Source organism: Saccopteryx bilineata, chromosome 6 (assembly GCF_036850765.1).
Source record: "Saccopteryx bilineata isolate mSacBil1 chromosome 6, mSacBil1_pri_phased_curated, whole genome shotgun sequence".
Lineage (NCBI taxonomy): Eukaryota > Metazoa > Chordata > Mammalia > Chiroptera > Emballonuridae > Saccopteryx > Saccopteryx bilineata.
In genome coordinates, this window is record NC_089495.1 from 47,814,656 (window position 1) to 47,833,187 (window position 18,532).

The 18,532-nt window shown below is 39.1% G+C and overlaps 1 protein-coding gene across 3 annotated transcripts in view; it reads left to right on the forward strand.

Moving 5' to 3' along the window:
• NALCN (sodium leak channel, non-selective) overlaps positions 1–18,532 on the forward strand; it is a 361,051-nt gene that overhangs the window by 15,669 nt on the left and 326,850 nt on the right. For all 3 annotated transcript variants that reach the window (XM_066235655.1, XM_066235656.1, XM_066235654.1), the window contains exons 2-3: positions 9,337–9,483; positions 13,283–13,465. In XM_066235655.1, the coding sequence (XP_066091752.1) occupies positions 9,376–9,483; positions 13,283–13,465 (291 nt within the window). In that variant the 5' untranslated portion in view covers positions 9,337–9,375. The remainder of the gene's footprint in view (positions 1–9,336; positions 9,484–13,282; positions 13,466–18,532) is intronic.

An 18,532-nucleotide genomic window follows, 5' to 3' on the forward strand; every position in this document is an offset into this window, starting at 1 on the left:
GAAACAATAGTGATCATTTAGCAAAATAAAATGCCTTTCACTTAACTATTGGATGATGGAAATCATCAAAGGCTCTGCCACTACCTGGAGGCTGAAAGAGTCTTTTAGGAACTACTCTGAGATTAGAAAAGTTGACCATCTTACAGTCACATGATTAACCTATGGTCGTTTTTAACACTGACATTTTTCTTTTAAAATTTTCTTATACCTACACTGTACCCAGAATAACTCACAAAGTTATGAATTCATAATATCCTTTTTTTTTTTTGTATTTTTCTTAAGTGAGAAGTGAGAAGGCAGAGAGACAGACTCGTGCATGCACCTGATCAGGATCCACCCGGCATGCCCACTAGGGGGCAATGCTCTGCCCATCTGGGGCCATTGCTCCAGAGCCATTCTAGCATCTGAGACGAGGCCATGGTACCATCCTCAGTGCCTGGGCCAACTTGCTCCAGTGGAGCCTTGGCTATGGGAGGGGAAGAGAGAGAGAGAGACAAGAGTGAGGGGGAAGTGTGGAGAAGCAGATGGTAGCTTCTCCTGTGTGCCCTGACCGAGAGTTGAACCTGGGACATCCACACACCAAGCTGATGCTCTGCCACTAAGCCAAGCAGCTCAAGGCCATGATATCCTTTTTAAACATGTAGTGACTGAATTTTCCGAGTAAAGGCTAAGATGAGGATACTCAGCCTCCATGTGCAACTAATTGCCTCAATTTGTAATCAATAGGGCAGTGACTGAGGTGACACAAATACAACTTCCTTTCCTGTCCTGCTTGGCTACTTTTGCTTGGCACACAGGGTGCAACAACAAACAGGTGTTGGGCCATGATGGTCTATCCTGAAATCCTTTACCAAATCCAGTGATTTTTAAAAGTAAATAAAATTCAGTATCACAGTTTAAAAAAATGAAACAACAGAATCCTTGGTGAAATAATGACACTGTTTTGAGGTATTTGTAGGAAGAACCAGAAAATAATATGATCCTTTTTTTGAAATTTAGTAAGTAAACTTAGTATAAAAAATAGAGAACTGTTTTATGTTTTAAGCGGTGTGTCGAGAAAAGGAAAAGGAAAAAGAAAAGCCTGTGGAGATGGGTTTTGAAATGTTTGACATTTTTTGTTCAGTAGCTCATCTTGGGTGGTCCTTAAAGATCTGAGACTGGACCATGTGTGTAGCACTGCTTCTGCGGGGCTGCCCCCTGCTTTAGTAAGGGCCATGGACCATGCGTGTAGCACCGCTTCTGCGGGGCTGCCCCCTGCTTTAGTAAGGGCCATGGACCGTGCGTGTAGCACTGCTTCTGTGAGACTGCCTCCTGCTTTTTAGTAAGGGCCATGGACCGTGCGTGTAGCACCGCTTCTGCGGGGCTGCCCCCTGCTTTAGTAAGGGCCATGGACCGTGCGTGTAGCACCGCTTCTGCGGGGCTGCCCCCTGCTTTAGTAAGGGCCATGGACCGTGCGTGTAGCACCGCTTCTGCGGGGCTGCCCCCTGCTTTAGTAAGGGCCATGGATCGTGCGTGTAGCACTGTTCTGCAGGACTGCCTCCTGTTTTAGTAAGGGCCAAGACATAGAAGAAACACCCAGGTGAAAGTGCATGTGAAGAGAGAGAGGGGCAGAGTGAGGCCAGGCAGATGGTTGCTGGTACCCCAGGAGTCAAAATTTCAGTGCTGTCTTAGTTCTGCTGCTAAAGTGATCCGCTCTGCTGCCACTGGCGGCACCTATGGAACTTGGGCTGTGTTAAGACAGAAAGCAACTCATATGCCTGTCTTTCCTCCAAGCTGAAGGCTGATTAGAAGAAAAGATGTGTCTTAGCTCCTGAAAGCTCATGAGCTAAAGGGACTGAAGAGAGGCTTGCTTGAGAGTGGCTTGGAAGGACTGCCGTTGTGGTTCTAGGGGCAGCTATGCTCTAATTTAATTTCACTGGTTAGAGGTGGAAGAGGCAAGAATTAGGAAATTTTCTGCGTCTGATCACTGGGAAATGTCATGGAAAGATCAGATCAAAAGATGTGGACAGCTGAATATCATGGGGGTAAAGGTCAGAAAGTGACCTCAGGCAGGGCACCTACCTTCTCTAAACATCAGTTTTTATCTGAGAAATAGAACACTTGTCTCCCTGGGGCATGGCAACAAGGTAGATCAGATGACCCAATCAAGCTCTTAGTCTCATGCATCATGTGAATCATATAGATATGACTTGTTTAAGCTTAAATGTTACATATGATTTGTTTAAGCTTAAATTTATTTTTATATTTTATTTGTTTTAAAGAATTGCAATGCAATTTATCATTGTTGCAAAACATAATTTTACTAAACTTCTCCAGGCTCAAAAGTAAGAATCAAATTCTCTGCCTGCTCTCTCCCTCCCTCCCCCATCTCTGTTCTCACAACCAAACAGACTCCCTGGGTTCTCCACTCCACTTGCTGCCAGCTCATGTGACGCTGGGCAAGTTTGCCTCAGATTTATAATCTATACAAGGGGGATAATACTAAAAACTTCAAGGGGTATTAAGGCCTTGCATATAGCTTTTAGTAAATGTTATCATCTTTCAAGTGGGAAAATATATATATATATTCTCCCCCCCCTCTATATATACAGTAGTTGATGGACCATTGCCCTCCCTATTGCCCTCCCTAAGAATTGATAAATTGTATAAAATTAGGAGCAGCTTTAAGAGTATGATAAATTTATCATCACAAGTCATCTGGGATGTAATCTATTGCCAGTTACCAGACAGTCCAGAAGTCCTATATGCAAACTGCACAGTATGTAGTCATTCTTTCTCAGGATGTCCAGAAAGGAGCCCACCATCTCTCTGGATAGCCCAACACGTTATTGGAAACATTTAGATAAAATAGTTCTTTTTGTTGCATAAATACCTACCGCTTGCTAATGTTCATTGCTAACTTCCATTTAGTCTGGATTTTCCTTGGTGGGAGAACAAACACTACAAAACAAAATCACCCCCTTGACTCTGTTCTGAACTTTAGATTTTGAAGACTTCTCTCAATAAATCCCTTCTTTCTGTTCTAGTACATTCTCTGCAGAAAACATACAATCTTTTACCCATGTATGATAAGTAAGATCTATTATCACATTTTCAGCATGTTCAGTCAAGAATTTGTGAGACTGGGCCTGGCTGGTTGGCTCAGCAGTAGAATGTTCACCCAGTGTGTGGAAGTCTTGGGTTCGATTCCTAGGCAGGGCACACAGAAGAAGCGACCATCTGCTTGGCCTGGGTGCTGAGGATGGCTCCATAGAGTTCATCTCAGGCCTCAGGTGCTGAAGTAGCTTGGTTGCTGAGCAACAGAGCAGTAGCCCCAGATGGGCAGAGCATCACCTGTAGGAGGCTTGCTGAGTGGGTCCTGGTCAGGGTGCATGTGGGAGTCTGTCTTTGCCTACCTGCCTCCCACCTCTCACCTAATTAAAAAAAAAAAAGAATTTATGAGACTAAAGCTAACTCTAGGGAAGTAAGATATTAAGATACCATTCTTTTTACTACATAATATGAGATTATCAGATTGGAAATGAATGCTCTTTTTCTCATGTTTTTCAAAATTCAGAGAAAAGATAAAAGCATAATGGAATATTTATAAGATTCACCCTCAAGAAAAAAAGCTGGTTTAATGAATAATGACTTAAAAAGCCTGAAACATTTAATAGATTTTATGAGAAGTTTGATAGTTTCTTGCCAGAAAAATATAATTTTATAAATTTGTGGCTGAAAAAAACTACAGAAGGAATCATATAGTAAAAATGGATTCAGTTTTAAGAGATGAGGAATGTGTGTACTATTTTCACAAACAATAATTGGTGCCAAGAGAGTTTATAGTCACCAGGTTGAATTATAAGAATACAGTGAAAAAGTTTTCTTTTCATCATCTATCTACTTTATAATATAATGAAATTTGAATTTAGTAGTTCTGTAAACCACTTTTCTTGGTTTATATCCTGTCTCATCTCTGTGCCTGTTTCCTCATCTATGAAATAGTTTGAGTAAGAATTGAATGACATGATATACAACATGCTAAGAACAGGCCTGGCACACAACAAACCCTCAGTAAATATTTTTGTTGGACCAATTGTTTTTTTTTAAAATTTATTTATTAAATTTAATGCAGTGACATTGATAAATCAGGGTACATATGTTGAGAGAAAACATCTCTAGATTATTTTGACATTTGATTGTGCTGTATATCCCTCCCCCAAAGTTAAATTGTCTTCTGTCACCTTCTATCTGGTTTTCTTTGTGCCCCTCCCCTCCCCCAACCCCTCTCTCCTTCTTCACCCCATCCTCCCTCCCCCCACCCCTGTTGCCATCACATTCTTGTTCATGTCTCTGAGTTTCATTTTCATGTCCCTTCTATGTATGGATTCATGTAGTTCATAGTTTTTTTTTCTGATTTACTTATTTCACTCCGTATAATATGACCAATTGGTTTTTACATGGCAATCAACAGAATGTGGGGAGAATATCAATTGATGAGCTGTTTTTCCATGGGAACCTCCTAATCTTCCAAAGCATTTCATCACCTTTTTGTGGGATTTTGGTTTTCTCTCCCCTCCCTCTGTGTTTGAGGATTGTTTTCCTTCTTATAAGGTAGTTGGATTAGTGAATGTTCAGTTTCACATCATATTCTATCTTTAACACTTGCCATTGAATGGAAGCCATGCTTTTTGAATTCAGTATGGTGCTTTATAAAAGACACTTCTGTAAGCGGAAAAAAATAATTGGGTTATAAAATACATAATGGTGATAAGGCTAAGGTACACAGAAGCAATTTCCTATCAAAATAATAAGCTTACCTAGGATACTTAAATATTCCTGCTGTTCTTTATCAGGGGAATAACAGGTTTTGATTGTTAAGATGAAAGGTAATTATAGAGCACCAACTGAACGGGGGTCGCTGGGGTCCATCCTGGGCTGTACATGCTGTAAAAGGTGAGCTCATGGAGGGGCACAGAGAACAGGGGACATGGTCCTCAGCGCCTTTCGCAGGGAACAAAGGTGACCGGGGCTTGAATATGAGGGAGTTCCAGCCTTTGAAATACAGTAAGAGTTTTTATTTTCTTCAGATAAAGGCCTGAAAGTGGAGTAACTGGGCCATATGATAGTTCTTTGTTTAATTTTTTGCGGTGCTCCAATACTGCTTTTCATATTGGCCATGCCCTTTTACTCATAAAGGCCCCAGACTCGGTGCACATAAGTGACCAGAAGGACAGTGGTTGAGTTCGTTATGCTCCCAATTGTAGTGACTCCTAAGGATTAAAATTAAATCAGTGATTTATGTTTTCTTTGGGGGCTTTTTAGAATCAAGTAGATATTGTGAGTCTACTACAGATACTGGGAGTCTACTGGAGCAGTGTGTTTCTCTTGTTTATGCTTTTACTCCAAACACAGAGACAAAAAACTCTTCATGAGTTAAGCTAAGGGCCAAGAAGGGCTGATGTGGGTTGGCAGCAAACAATGAGGACACAGCAGGACACAACTGGAATGATGGGGTTGGAGTAGTTGAGAAAGGGTGGAAGATGGTGTTAATGGTCTGTTTAGGCAATTCAAGTGGAGTGTGCGGTATTACCTATGAAAGGAAGTGCAGGTAAACTCAGTGGGACTGTGTTCTTAAAACAAAAGGTTAAATAAAGCAGGCAGTTTGTAAGCTCCATGATGTTCCATGCTGTATACCCAGCACGTATCACAGTGCCTGATACCATAGTGGATGCAAATGTTTTCTGTGCAAATGAATGAATGAATGAGGAATAAGAGGATAAACTGAGGTTTTCTGGAAAGACCGTATCACTGTGTTGGAAAGTTGATTGCTGATCTAAAGGACAGGATGTTTATAAGGTTGATATTTATGGCAGTCCAGATCTGAGGTCCCATGGCTTAGCTTGGGCTCTAGCAGTGAGAATAAAGTGAAAGGAGCCTTGTACATCGATGGACTAAGTTATGGCCGAAGAAATCACCAGTGATGATCTGTGAAAAGAGAATGTGTGCAGTCCTTCTGCCTATGTGGGGCCAGACATGTGGGTCCTGAAAAGATCCAGGCAGTAGGATCTGGGAATTGAGCCTGATATCAAGTTGTCTTGTTGATTTTTAAGGGATGATGGTACTGGTATGGCCTATATCTAAGAAGCAGCATAGATACATGCTTCAGTAATAGTATCTGGACACCAGCAGATGATGATGGAAACTGTAGGAACAGATGCTCACTTAAGAGGTTGAATATAGAGAACAGACACGTGGGACATAAAGAAAAGGATATGCTGTAAACCATAATTTAGAAGACAGAAGTTTCAAAACAGTTTCATGCAACCCAAGAGAATTACAAGGAGAAGAAATGACCTATAGTGTTGCAACACCTCACAGCTAAACAACACTGAGTTTATTAACTTAATTTGGTCAGGAGAGAGCTGGAATGACCTTAGGGAAACATGTATCAATAGAAATAAATTATAACTATCAAAGAATATAAAACTAGATTTTAACTACTTAGAAGAGAGCAAATAAACCAAAGTACCCTTTCTGCCTGAGTTGCCATTAGCTGTTTCTGAGTAAAAGATTTATCAATGAACATATTGTGACTGTGCAGCGTCCTCCTACTATTGAACTACTAAAATACCAACTACTTTTAATAAGTGTGAGAAAGCTACTGGAAGCCATGCTTTTTGAATTCAGTATGGTCCTTTATAAAAGACACTTCTGTAAGCAGAAAAAAACATTGGGTTATAAAATACATAATGGTGATAAGGCTAAGGTACACAGAAGCAATTTCCTATCAAAATAATAAGCTTACCTAGGATACTTAAATATTCCTGCTGTTCTTTATCAGGGGAATAACAGGTTTGCTGCACTCAGTTATATTGATTCAACACAAATGAATGTGTTAAAACTGTATTTCTGTATGTAAAAGAAAACTATTACAATCACTTGCTTCAAATTAATTTTGGACTCTATATGTTTGTAACTTGAATTTATTTTGCTACTTACATGCTTTACATAATATATAATATAATTAAATTAGTCAAAATTTCAATGATTCAGGAGCTACTTGTTGAATTTTAATACATGTATGGATTAAACAGGTTCCAGCAGAGTTTGGACAGATCGTTTTCTTGGGCAGTTTGATTTCATGGCACTTTGGCAGTAGGTAAAATTGAGGGTGAAAGTGATGACAACTAATGTCATTCACTATAGTGGCACTTTTTGGTGGGCCAGCTGATAGTCAACATCGAGGTGTTTAAAAAAATTCTGGAGGTCTACTTCTAGATAAACAAATCCATAATCACTGGTTTTGCTTCAGGTGGGACATTTATAATAAAATGTGCATGATATTCATACGCAAAGGTGTCACATTTATGCATCAAACATTTTTCAGATCGTAATTTAGGACCAGGTCATAAGAACAATAAATGGCCACTCATAGGTCTCCACTGGCTCAGTGGAACAGGTATTAAGGCTAGTGGCTAGGTCTATAACATTTTCTTGTATCATTTTTGAACAACATTGTGGAGCCACTTTTTATTTCCTCCTTTCAGTTGTATAATCTTGAAAGATTTCTAAAAGATTCTGTATTCAGTTTAGGGTATAAAAGAGACTGTCATTCAAGAACCATCCCAAATTGAGGCCACCAGATGTTTCCCTCCCCACAGTAAATCAGAGAACAAGCATAATTTGAATATTATAGATACATTTACATATCGATGTCAAGAGTCCCTAACTCCAATTATGTAAAATAAAATTAATTAGTGCCGCCTGCTGCAAAGCTCATATTCAAATCTAATAAGGCAAGACAACCTGGAAACACCTAGCACATCTTAAGGCAAATTAGTTTGATTTCTTCTGGGAATGGGAGGGTTAGGCAGACATACCTACCTAGGTGCATCAAGGAGAACGTACATGTAGAGGTAGGGCCTCAAACACAGGGAGTCACGTTCAAAGCCCATTTGCCCTGAGCTTCTGAGATCTCATATGAACTCAGTGAAAATTGCAGTTGCACATCATTTTCATCATCTGCCCCCTCCAGGATGGAGTGGTGCTCATTGTCCTTAGTTAGAGCTCTTTCTCTGGCTCCAAGGAGCCGCAGATAAGAGAGCCAGTGCATCTTCCTGGTGGGAAATCTATTGCGTTTTCTTGACTTGTGATCTCCACGGCTGTGTGCTTCCTGGAGGACCTAACCCTTCCTCGCTTGCCTTTTTCTCCTAATCAGTCCTCAACATCAGCATAGTCAATTAAAAACACATTAGGTTTTGTAATGAAACAGAGCTGCTTTTAAATTTCAAGTTTGCTGAGGTGACCTTGGTCAAATTATTAGCTGCTCCAAGGCTGGAGTTTCTGGTGCTTTCATGAAAAGACAAGATGTTTCCTTTCTTCTGCTGGTTGTAGAGAATAAATAAAGTATCATTGCAGAGTGCCCAAAACATTGTATATATCAAAAAAACATTCACTCCTCTTTTTCCTCTAAGACTCAATCCAGGTGTTAATCAGATAGGAAATCTCTCTGTAGATACGCAGGGCCATCAGGTGCCACCTGGCTTTACAACATCTCTTGTACTTACTTGCTTTTCATGTCCTGAAAGCCAGATGGACCTACAGTAGGCCTCCCTTCAATGGCTGCTGGATTGTGGAGGGTGGTAGCAATGGCAAAAGGAAGGTGACATATAGCAAGACGTAGATGACTCAGACTTCCAGGAATATAAACACAAACAGGCCTCTCATCTCCGTCTTCAATGGAATTTGGGTTTACTTCAGAGTAGCTGGAAAAATCGATGTGATCACAGAATTTATGAAAGAAAACACAACTCCATTGACAGTAGGTTCTCCCCTTGCCCTCTGGCCCACATCCTTTCTGGAGAAGGACAAAATTAGGAAATCGACTTGGGACTATCATGGGAAATAGATGTCTGTGTGTATCACGTTAAGTTAACTGGGGGGAAAATCTGGGAAACCTCTGAGTATCTCATCTGGAATGTGCTCTGGAGTGAAGGCAGCTCTAGGTGTATGAACACAGACCTCAGAAAATGTCTTGCTGCTGTGTGTCCCCTTAGACACGAAGCCACTTGACCCAGCTAGTATCCACCAGTGGGCTTTAAACTGGCATGCAGATTGTTTATGAAGTGCACAAGATGACCTATTGGGTTGAGAGAAAAATAATTTCAAGCTTTTATTGCTATTATTTTTTTTATCTCATTCTTTAAAAATTTCTATTTGCATATGTTGATTATATACAGTATAATGGAATGTGTACAATTAACATGAATAGGCCTACATTGGCACTTGAATCTTTTGGTGGTCAGGGTAAAGATGGTTTAGGTCACTAGCACAACTCTCTCTTCCTGTTCCCAGACTGCCATTTTGTACTTACTCACCGCAGTTAACTTCAGCATGCTCAAAAGGAAACAGAGCTCCAGGGTGGAGGCCCAGCCAGTTACTGACTTCGGTCCTGACGAGTCTCTGTCAGACAACGCCGACATACTCTGGATTAACAAGCCAGTAAGTTTCTTCTTTGAAGAATGGAGAAGCACATACTGATATAAAGAAAATTTGATTCATATATTCAAAACTGATGGACCTTTGGCTTTGAAATGTGTGTTTGAGCTGTAGTAGAATATGGATGAGTCCAGTAGTCTGGAAGTTAAGAACAATGGAGATGAAATAATGAGGTTCCGCTCTGAGTTACTCATATAAGAAGGTATGAGTCCACTAGGCAGTCTCTCCTCCCCTCCTCTGTGCATGCTATCCTCACAGTCACCCTGAGCAATAGCAGAAGTCCCACACAAGCGACGTCTTCTTTTTTTTTTTTTTTTTTAGCGAGAGAGAGGGGGAGAGAGAGAGAGAGAGAGAGAGAGAGAGAGAGGGACAGACAGGAAGGGAGAGAGATGAGAAGCATCAACTTGTTGTTTTGACAATTTATTTATTCATTGATTGCTTTCTCATATGTACCTTGGCTGGGGTACTTCAGCTGAGTCAGTGACCCCTTGCTCAAGCCAGCGACCTTGGGCTCAAGCCAGAGACCATGGGTTTTAAGCCAGTGACCATGGGGTCATGTCTAATATCCCACCCTCCAGCCACTGATCCCATGCCCAAACCAAATTAGCCCATGCTCAAGCTGGTGACCTTGGGGTTTTGAACCTGGGTCCTCACCATCTCAGGCCAATGCTCTACTCACTGCACCATTGCCTGGTCAAGCACCAGCAACCTCTTCTTTACTTACAGTTCTTTACATGCATGAATTGGTGAGGAGATCATCAACTGTGTTGGAATTCAAGGTTTCCTTCGGAGTTGCAAGTTTTGAGTAAAAGTAAAAGTTAATGAGATAGTAGATAGTGTCTAATTAAGCTGATGGGATCTTGAGGGGAAGATCCCTTATATCAAGTATCACTGTATATTAGACAAGCTAGCAGCCAGAGCTAAGGCAATATGGCATATTCATGGGTCTTAGAAACTCAGCTCTACGAGCCAGAATAGGATCAACTTCATTTTGTGTCAGAAATTATGCTGGGCTCAGAGGACACAAAAATGGAAACAACACGGTTCTGACTCATCACTACTTTGCAGCCTGATATATAGAACATATATTTTATTTATATACAATACACATTTATAGTTATATACAAATATAAAATAGGCTAAGTGAAAGCTGAAGTGAGGAAGTGAACTGTTACCCTCACAGTGCTTGTTTTTCCCTTGACCATGATCTAGATCATCTGCCCTGGTTTCCCTGACCTCTCCAGTATTCCATCATGACACCTACCCTCCAGACTACTTCTCCAGCCTGCTCACATTTCTTTCCATGTTTTTATTTATGTTCACATTAGCCTTCTGCTTTATAATCATTGAAACAGTCCTGTTACCCACATTACAAACTGAAATGCTTTAGTGTTATATTCTGGCTCCAACTTGTCCAGCAACTTCTCCTTCCTGTGTCTGTCCACTGTCCACTGGAGCCACATGGGTAACTTCCTGCTCCTCCAGGAGCAGGCCAGTCCATATTGTTTCTCTTGCCCAGAGGCTCTTCCCTTGCAGCTCTACGTCAGGATCCCCTCATTCACGAAAGCTGTCTTAGATGTCACCCCTGGCCCCATCCACTCTGAAAGGTTCCTCATTTGACCCTCTCTATCACAGACAGAATGGACCTCTTACTTTTCCACATGTTTTATATTTGTATACAAGTATAAATGTACATTGTATATAAATAAGATATATGTTGTGCATCCATTTTTGTGTCCTCTGTATGATTTCTGACACATAGTAGGTCCTCTATTCATGTTTAAAGAACTGAGCAGAATAGAGGATAAAATACTCACTACTTTTTCTTAGTGTCCACTGCATACAGAGCTTTCTGGGAACTTCTAACCAAGGGAGTATCATAGACGTAGCCTCAGAAGCATAAACTAAAATAATTAATGTTTAACAGGAATTTGTACTTTAAATATTTTATTTATTGACTTAGAGAAAGAGAAAGAGAAAGAAAGAGAAACAACGATTTGTTGTTCCACTGATTCATGCCATTACTGGTTGATTCTTGTGTGTGCCCTGACCAAAGATCAAACCCACAACCTTGGTGTGTTGGGACGATGCTCTAACCAGCTGAGCCACCCAACCAGAGCTAGAATTCATGTTTAAAATTTGAAACAGATTTTTGTAATTAGATTTTTTGTGTTGGAGGTCTAGATGGGGCTGAATTCACACACCGATGTTTATTGAAGACTTCCAAATTGCATGCAAAATATATCAAGCCTTAAAATAAATTTAATCATCAGTGATTTCTATTGTATGAAATTAGTGGCATTATTACATCTTCATGCAAATATTATAACTGTCAGATTAATATTAAACCCACTCACCAGCCTACAAGTATCTGTACTTCCTCAAAGTTCTGACAGCCTTTTCTGTTTTTAATCTTGGGTGCTTGCTGGCTTGTAGTTGCAGAATCCATCTACTACAAAATTAAAACAGATTTTTTTTTCAGGGGGAGTATAATATTAAAGGATCAATATGACTGTATATTTATCCAGGATTGTCAATAAATAATGTTTAAATTATATTTAAGAGTTGTCTACTGATTATTTTAACTAGTAATATTAAGTGTGCAGGTTTAACATGAACGTGTAAACTATATTCTTTTATCCTAGTTATTAGTTTTCATAATAAAATAGTGTATGTGAATAATTGTATGTACTACACTTATACACATGTATGTACAAACACATGCCTCTTTATTTAAGTGAGAGAGAGACAGAGAGACAGAGACAGACAGGAAGGGAGAGATATGAGAAGCATCAACTCGTAGTTGTAGCACTTTAGTTGTTCATTGATTGCTTTCTCATACATGCCCAGACTGGGGTCTCCAGCTGAGTCAGTGACCCCTTGCTCAAGCCAATGAGCAAGAAATTGAACTTCCAGCCAGTGACCTTTGGGCTCAAGCCAGCAACCTCAGGGTTTCAAATCTGGGTCCTCAGCATCCCAGGTCAAAGCTCTATCCTGGTCAGGCTATGTTTATCTTTTTAATTTTTACCTCTTTATGTTGGGGTTAAGGAAAATTTTTATACAGCACATGCACTGTTTGAATGAATGATATAGAAACTTATTTTGGGGCTAAAAGATATTTGGGCTAAATTTCTATAAAACATGTTCTTCAAAGTAAAGAGGAAAATCCATTTATATCTTTTGAAAAAGTAAGATGAGATCAGACTTTTAAAAATATTTTTATGCAAGGATGTTACATCTAAGATACATATGGGAAGAAAACCCTGCACCTGGGAGTGTTACATATCAATTCATTTTTAAAAGCATTTGTGATTTGCAAGGATAGACCATTGCGCTAGATACTGGTGCATATAATGTGTTCTCTATTCTAGGTGTTCATAGTACATTAAAAAGTGCACAAGTAAGTGTACATCAAGTTTCGATATGAAAAAGTTACAAATGTATTTTAATTGAATCAGAAGTGCCGGTATTGTAGTCTGATGCCCTGAACAGTATCAAAACAGTTGGGGTAGCCTAAGCAGGTTCTAATCTAGGCTTTGTCTCTTATTAATGCATGGCCACAGAAACATTTCATAACCTTTCTCAGTTTCAGTGTGGTCATGTGGAAATTAGGCTGATTTGAGAATTAAATGATGTAAAATACGTGAAATAATTTCTATGTACGTAACAGATATTCATCTCCTTCTTCATATTGGTGAAATATTTTATTCTCAGTGTTATGTTTTTCCAATGTGTGGTTCATAATACAAGCTTGAGATATCATTGTATGGTGTCAAAGGATGACTGCGGACTGTCTTTGCAGTGGGTGCACTCCTTGCTGCGCATCTGTGCCATCATCAGCGTCATTTCTGTCTGTATGAACACGCCCATGACGTTCGAGCACTACCCTCCTCTTCAGTATGTGACCTTCACTCTGGATACTTTATTGATGTTTCTCTACACAGCAGAGATGATAGCAAAAATGCACATCCGGGGCATTGTCAAGGTGAGCCTTTCCATGTTATTGAAGCTAAAAACCAAAACTCATTGAAAATCTAAATCAGTATAATATGAATTTCTGTAAAGCAAAACATCTACTTTATTTACATTGAAGTCTTTTTTAAGTAGGTTTTTACTCCAAATATTGGTAAAAAATATGATGCATAAGAATATTTTATTTATTTGTTTGTTTGTTTAATTTTATTTTTAATGAGAGAAGCAGGGAGAGAAACAGGAACATCAAGCTGTTTCTGTATGTGCCCTGTATGATCCCTATCCAACCTGGAAACTTCTGAACTTTGAGACGATGCTCCAACCAACCGAGCTATCCAGCCGGGGCTCTGCATAAATTATTGAAAAAGTGAAATAACTCGTGCAAGGCATAAAGTCTTAAAATATCTGGGAAGTAGCTATGTGGCCAGACCATCAGCTTCGTGAAGGAAGAGCAGGGTCTATAATGCCACCTATGAGTGTGCTGGCCCCAAATGAGGCACCTGTTGATTTCTGGAATGCTGACTGATGTTATGTGGTAAATGTTATAGACTGATAATATTCAGCATGTTGCCATTAACCTTAAGCATTTTGAAGATAAAAAGGGGTAAAAAGAAAGGACTTGATATAAAAAGGAATGCCAGGCCTTATAGAAAAAAATATGTGTAGCATGAAATTGCCACCAATGGGAAATCAAAAATAAGTAAATAAAAAAGAAAGAAAAGGAAGGAAATTTCTTTTGTGGAATGTCTCTTCCTCCTGCAATGCTAACCTTCACAGAAGTTAAGTAAGTATATGACACTGTCTCATAAGGATTTTACATTGTACAACTGGATGCACGTGATAGAAGAGATGAAGGACAGGAGTGAGGTTGGAAGCTCATCTATAGATACGTTTATTAATCACCCCAGTGGAGCTCTCAAAGAGTTTGATACTTTCTGACTTTCCTCCTTTGCCTTTATGGTCATAGTGGGCTTTAAAGAAATAAATGCAAAAGAGCCCTAAGTACTTCTGACTTTGTATCAGTTTCCTAGTTTTGCAAAAACAAATGACCACAACCCTAGTGACTTAAAGCAATAGAAATAAATGTATTGTCTCACAGTTCTGGAGGCCACAAGTTCAAAACAAGGTGTCAGTAGTTCATGATCTTACTGAAGGTTTTAGGAAAACGCCCTTCCTTGCCTCTTTCTAACTTTTGGTGGCTCCTGGAAGTTCTTGGGACTCCTTAGCTTATCAATGCATCACTCCAGTTCCTGCTCCTGTGCTCACATGGCCTCTTCTCTTTGTGAATCCCTACGTGTTTTCTCCTCTTCTTTTAAGGACAACAGTCATTGGATTTAGGGCCCACCCTAATCTTTGTGACTTTCTCTCCACTAATTACATCTTCCAAAGACCTTATTTCCAAATAAGGATATATATTGAGTTTCTGAATGGACAGAGGGTTTGAGAGGACACTATTCACCTCACTACACAATCAGTTTTAGTTAGCCATTTGATTAGCCAGCTGCTTGTAATTTTAAGTTGCTTTGAAAATGGTTTTCTGAAGTTTATTGGGTGATTCCAGAAAGTTAGTGTAATAATACAAAAGAAGAAATTAAATTCAGTATAGGAATTTAACTTGAAAGGAACCATCAAAGTCACCACGATCCTGGTACAATTACCAAGAAACCAATAAACTCAGAGATTTCCCAAGAGGCAGTCATGAGTGCAGTAAGCGTGGGCCCCAGGTGGTGCAGTGTGGCCATGAGATGTGATACCTAACCCGCTGCGAAAAGTGTTGATTCCTGGGAACAGTGGACACCCACACGCCTCAACCAATGGGTTGCAGCATGATTCTAAAATTGTCCGTGTCTTCCACAAGTGGTAGGCCAGTTTTTCTAAGCCTTAGGTTTAGTTACATCTAGGTTTCAAAAATTGGTAGCTAAACCAGGTCACCTGCGGGAGGGGGGCAGGTTGGTCTTGTGAGAGTGTTAGAGGTCTTTCTTAAGCAATGATAACTTTATTCTCCAGCATAACCTACCTTCATGTTGAATTCTTTGATTCCCCAGAGGACCTCGGATGGCCCTGGCACTTGTGTATGTTGGTCATTCAGTCAGTGGCAATCTCCGAAAGCTCTGAGTGGAGCTCTTTGGGATGGAAAATACCATGTGTTGACTTTTATGAGATTCCAACTTGAATGAACAAAAGCATGATATTTTCCTGGAATAAAAGTTTTGTTTCTTAAGTTATTTAATAAATTAAGGCTTGGATTTCATATTATGAAAATGACAGTAGGCACAGATCTAATTGTCATAGTGATAAAAAGAGCAGAGGCGGACTTGATACATAAATTATATATTCATTCTAAATGAACAGAACACTGAATGAGCAGTGGTTTTAATTGTTCAAATATCAGAAGTCAAAGCAATCACTAAAAAAGAAAAAAACTTGATTTATGACCAGTTATTTTCAAAATGCTGTGGATGAGCCATGTTCAGGATTTTCTGACTTTCGTCAACATTTGGATGAGTTATTTACTAAAGTTAAATTTTGTTTTATTTTTAATCTGTAAGAATTGAAAATTGAAAATTAGCGTTAGATATGATTTTTCTGTTTTTTATTCTAGCATGATTGGATTAAATGTAAACAGTGCCGACTTTAACAGGATGGCATTGCTATCATCTGCATAGTAATCAGATACAGCTTTATATCTCATTAAAACTGGTATTCAATGGTTAAATGAGATTTTGGTTTAATAGGGTTAAGTATGAGGTCCTGAACCAGCTTATAATGTATCATGTCACCGAATTTTCATCATGGTGGCCTTCCAAAATATGTCACTACTTTATTGATATCATTGTTATACCATGAACTTCTGTTAACATGCCTGTTAGCGCAGATGAAAGAGTACATTTGACTTGAGATTACATGCTTACATTTAAAAGTTAAATCAGTGTTTTCAATTGCCAGTCTGTGCAGTGGCGTAGCGAACATAAGTGGCACTCAGGGCACAGCACTTTATTGGCGCCTTCCTCCCCTTCTACTACACTTTTCTTGTTTGTCTTGAAGACCATTTGGTGCCCCTCTACGAGGGGCGCCCAGAGCATGATAGATCCCCTTCCCCCCACCCCTCGCTACGGCACTGAGTCTGTGGACCGGTGCCAATCCAGCAGAAATTTCGTGCAGACCGTCAATGGTCCACCAGCGGTTGAAAACCATTTCCCAGAAATGCGACTGCTGGATCATAGTTCTATTTTTAATTTTTAGGAAGCTCCATACTGTTTTCCACAGTGGCTGTACCAAATTACATTCCCACCAGCAATGCCCAAGGGTTCCCTTTTCTCCACATCCTTACCATCCTTTATTATCTTTTGTTTAACAGGTGTGAGGTGCCACCTCATTTTGTTTTTTATTTTACTTGCCTGATGATTAGTGAAGTTGAGCATATACTTTTCATATACTTGTTGGCCATTTGTGTGTCTTTTTTTTTTTTGAGAAATATATTCAAGTCTTTTAAAAATTGAGAAATTGATTGATTATTTTAATATTGAGTTATATATGTATATCAAATTATCAAGTTGTGTACCTTAAGTATATATAATTTTAGTTGTCAATTATACAATGAAACTGAGGAAAAAACTTAAACTTTTAGTCAGACTTAGTTTTAGCAAAAGCAAACTATCTATCATAGCCAATTTAAATGTTATTGGCTTTGTATCTTTGTATTTGTAAGTTGATTTTGCTTTTACAATTGTATTAGAAATATGTACATGTGTAGCTATTTCAGTTACAATGGAATAAAATACATATCCCACATAAAGGCTGTTTGATCATTTTTTAGTGCACTTCATGTTACTCAGATTGAGTTTCTATGCTTTTTCAATTAACCTTAGTCTAAAATGTTTTAAACCTTTACTTAACACCTGCCTGCTAAAAAACATTTTTGAGACATTTCGGTGCTTTTCTACCTTCATACATTTGCCAGCAGCACTGAAGTTTTCACCTCTCACTCAATTTTTTAAACTCTTTATTCAAAATAATTTTCAAATAAGTGCTGTGTATTTTTACTTAGACAACTTATGATTTTTTCACACATAAAGAAGAATTATGCATATATAGGTGTACCTTATTCTATTTTAAGCATCGGGTTTTTCTTAATGTGATTCACATTGTTTGAAACAGAACTGTGTATTTTATCTGTTCAGTTAGTAAATGTTTAATATACAGAGGTAGGCAAAAACAAGTTTACAGTTGTTCATATGGAAAAAAATAATAAATAATACAGAATAAACTTTGGTTTATGTATTCACAACTGTAAACCTACTTTTGCCCACACCTGTACACTGATTTACAATTTTTTTAAAAAACTTCTGTGAGAGGAGGGAAGGCAGAGAGACAGACTCCCACATGTGCCCCTACCGAGATCCACTTGGCAAGCCCACTAGGGGCCAGTGCTCTGCCCATCTGGCACGTTGCTCTGTTGCTCCACAACCGAGCCATTTTTTTTTTAGTGCCTGAGGTGGAGGCTATGGAGCCATCCTCAGCACCCGAGGCCAACTCGCTCCAATCAAGCCATAGCTCCAGAGGGCGGGGGGTGTGGAGAAGCAGATGGTTGCTTCTCCTGTGTGCCCAGTATATCCACACGCCAGGCTGACACTCTACCACTGAACCAACATCCAGGGCCACAATTAAGTATTTCTAAGGAACAGTCAGATTTAGTTCTTAATAACTAACTTGGGTTATGGCATTTGTCTTCTGTGTGGAAAAGTATGTGTGAGTCGATGTACACATATGTCAGAGATTTTTTTTTGGAAGAATGTTTTTTCCCATGCATAAAGTTGTAATAAATATTTATAGAAGCAAACCAGTGTATTGTTGCCCAACCAGCATGCACAATTCTTCAAAATTATAACTAGCTCGGTTTAGCAATGTTATGCATGTAAAATTTATACTCAATGTTTAAGGTAATGTGCCCTAATAATATCTAGTTTATAAAATTATCTGCAACAGACCAAACCCACAAACTTTATTTTTCAAAACAAAAGTACTGAAGTTATAATTTTCTAGTATTGCCCACTAATTTTATTGACCTAGTTGTTTGCCA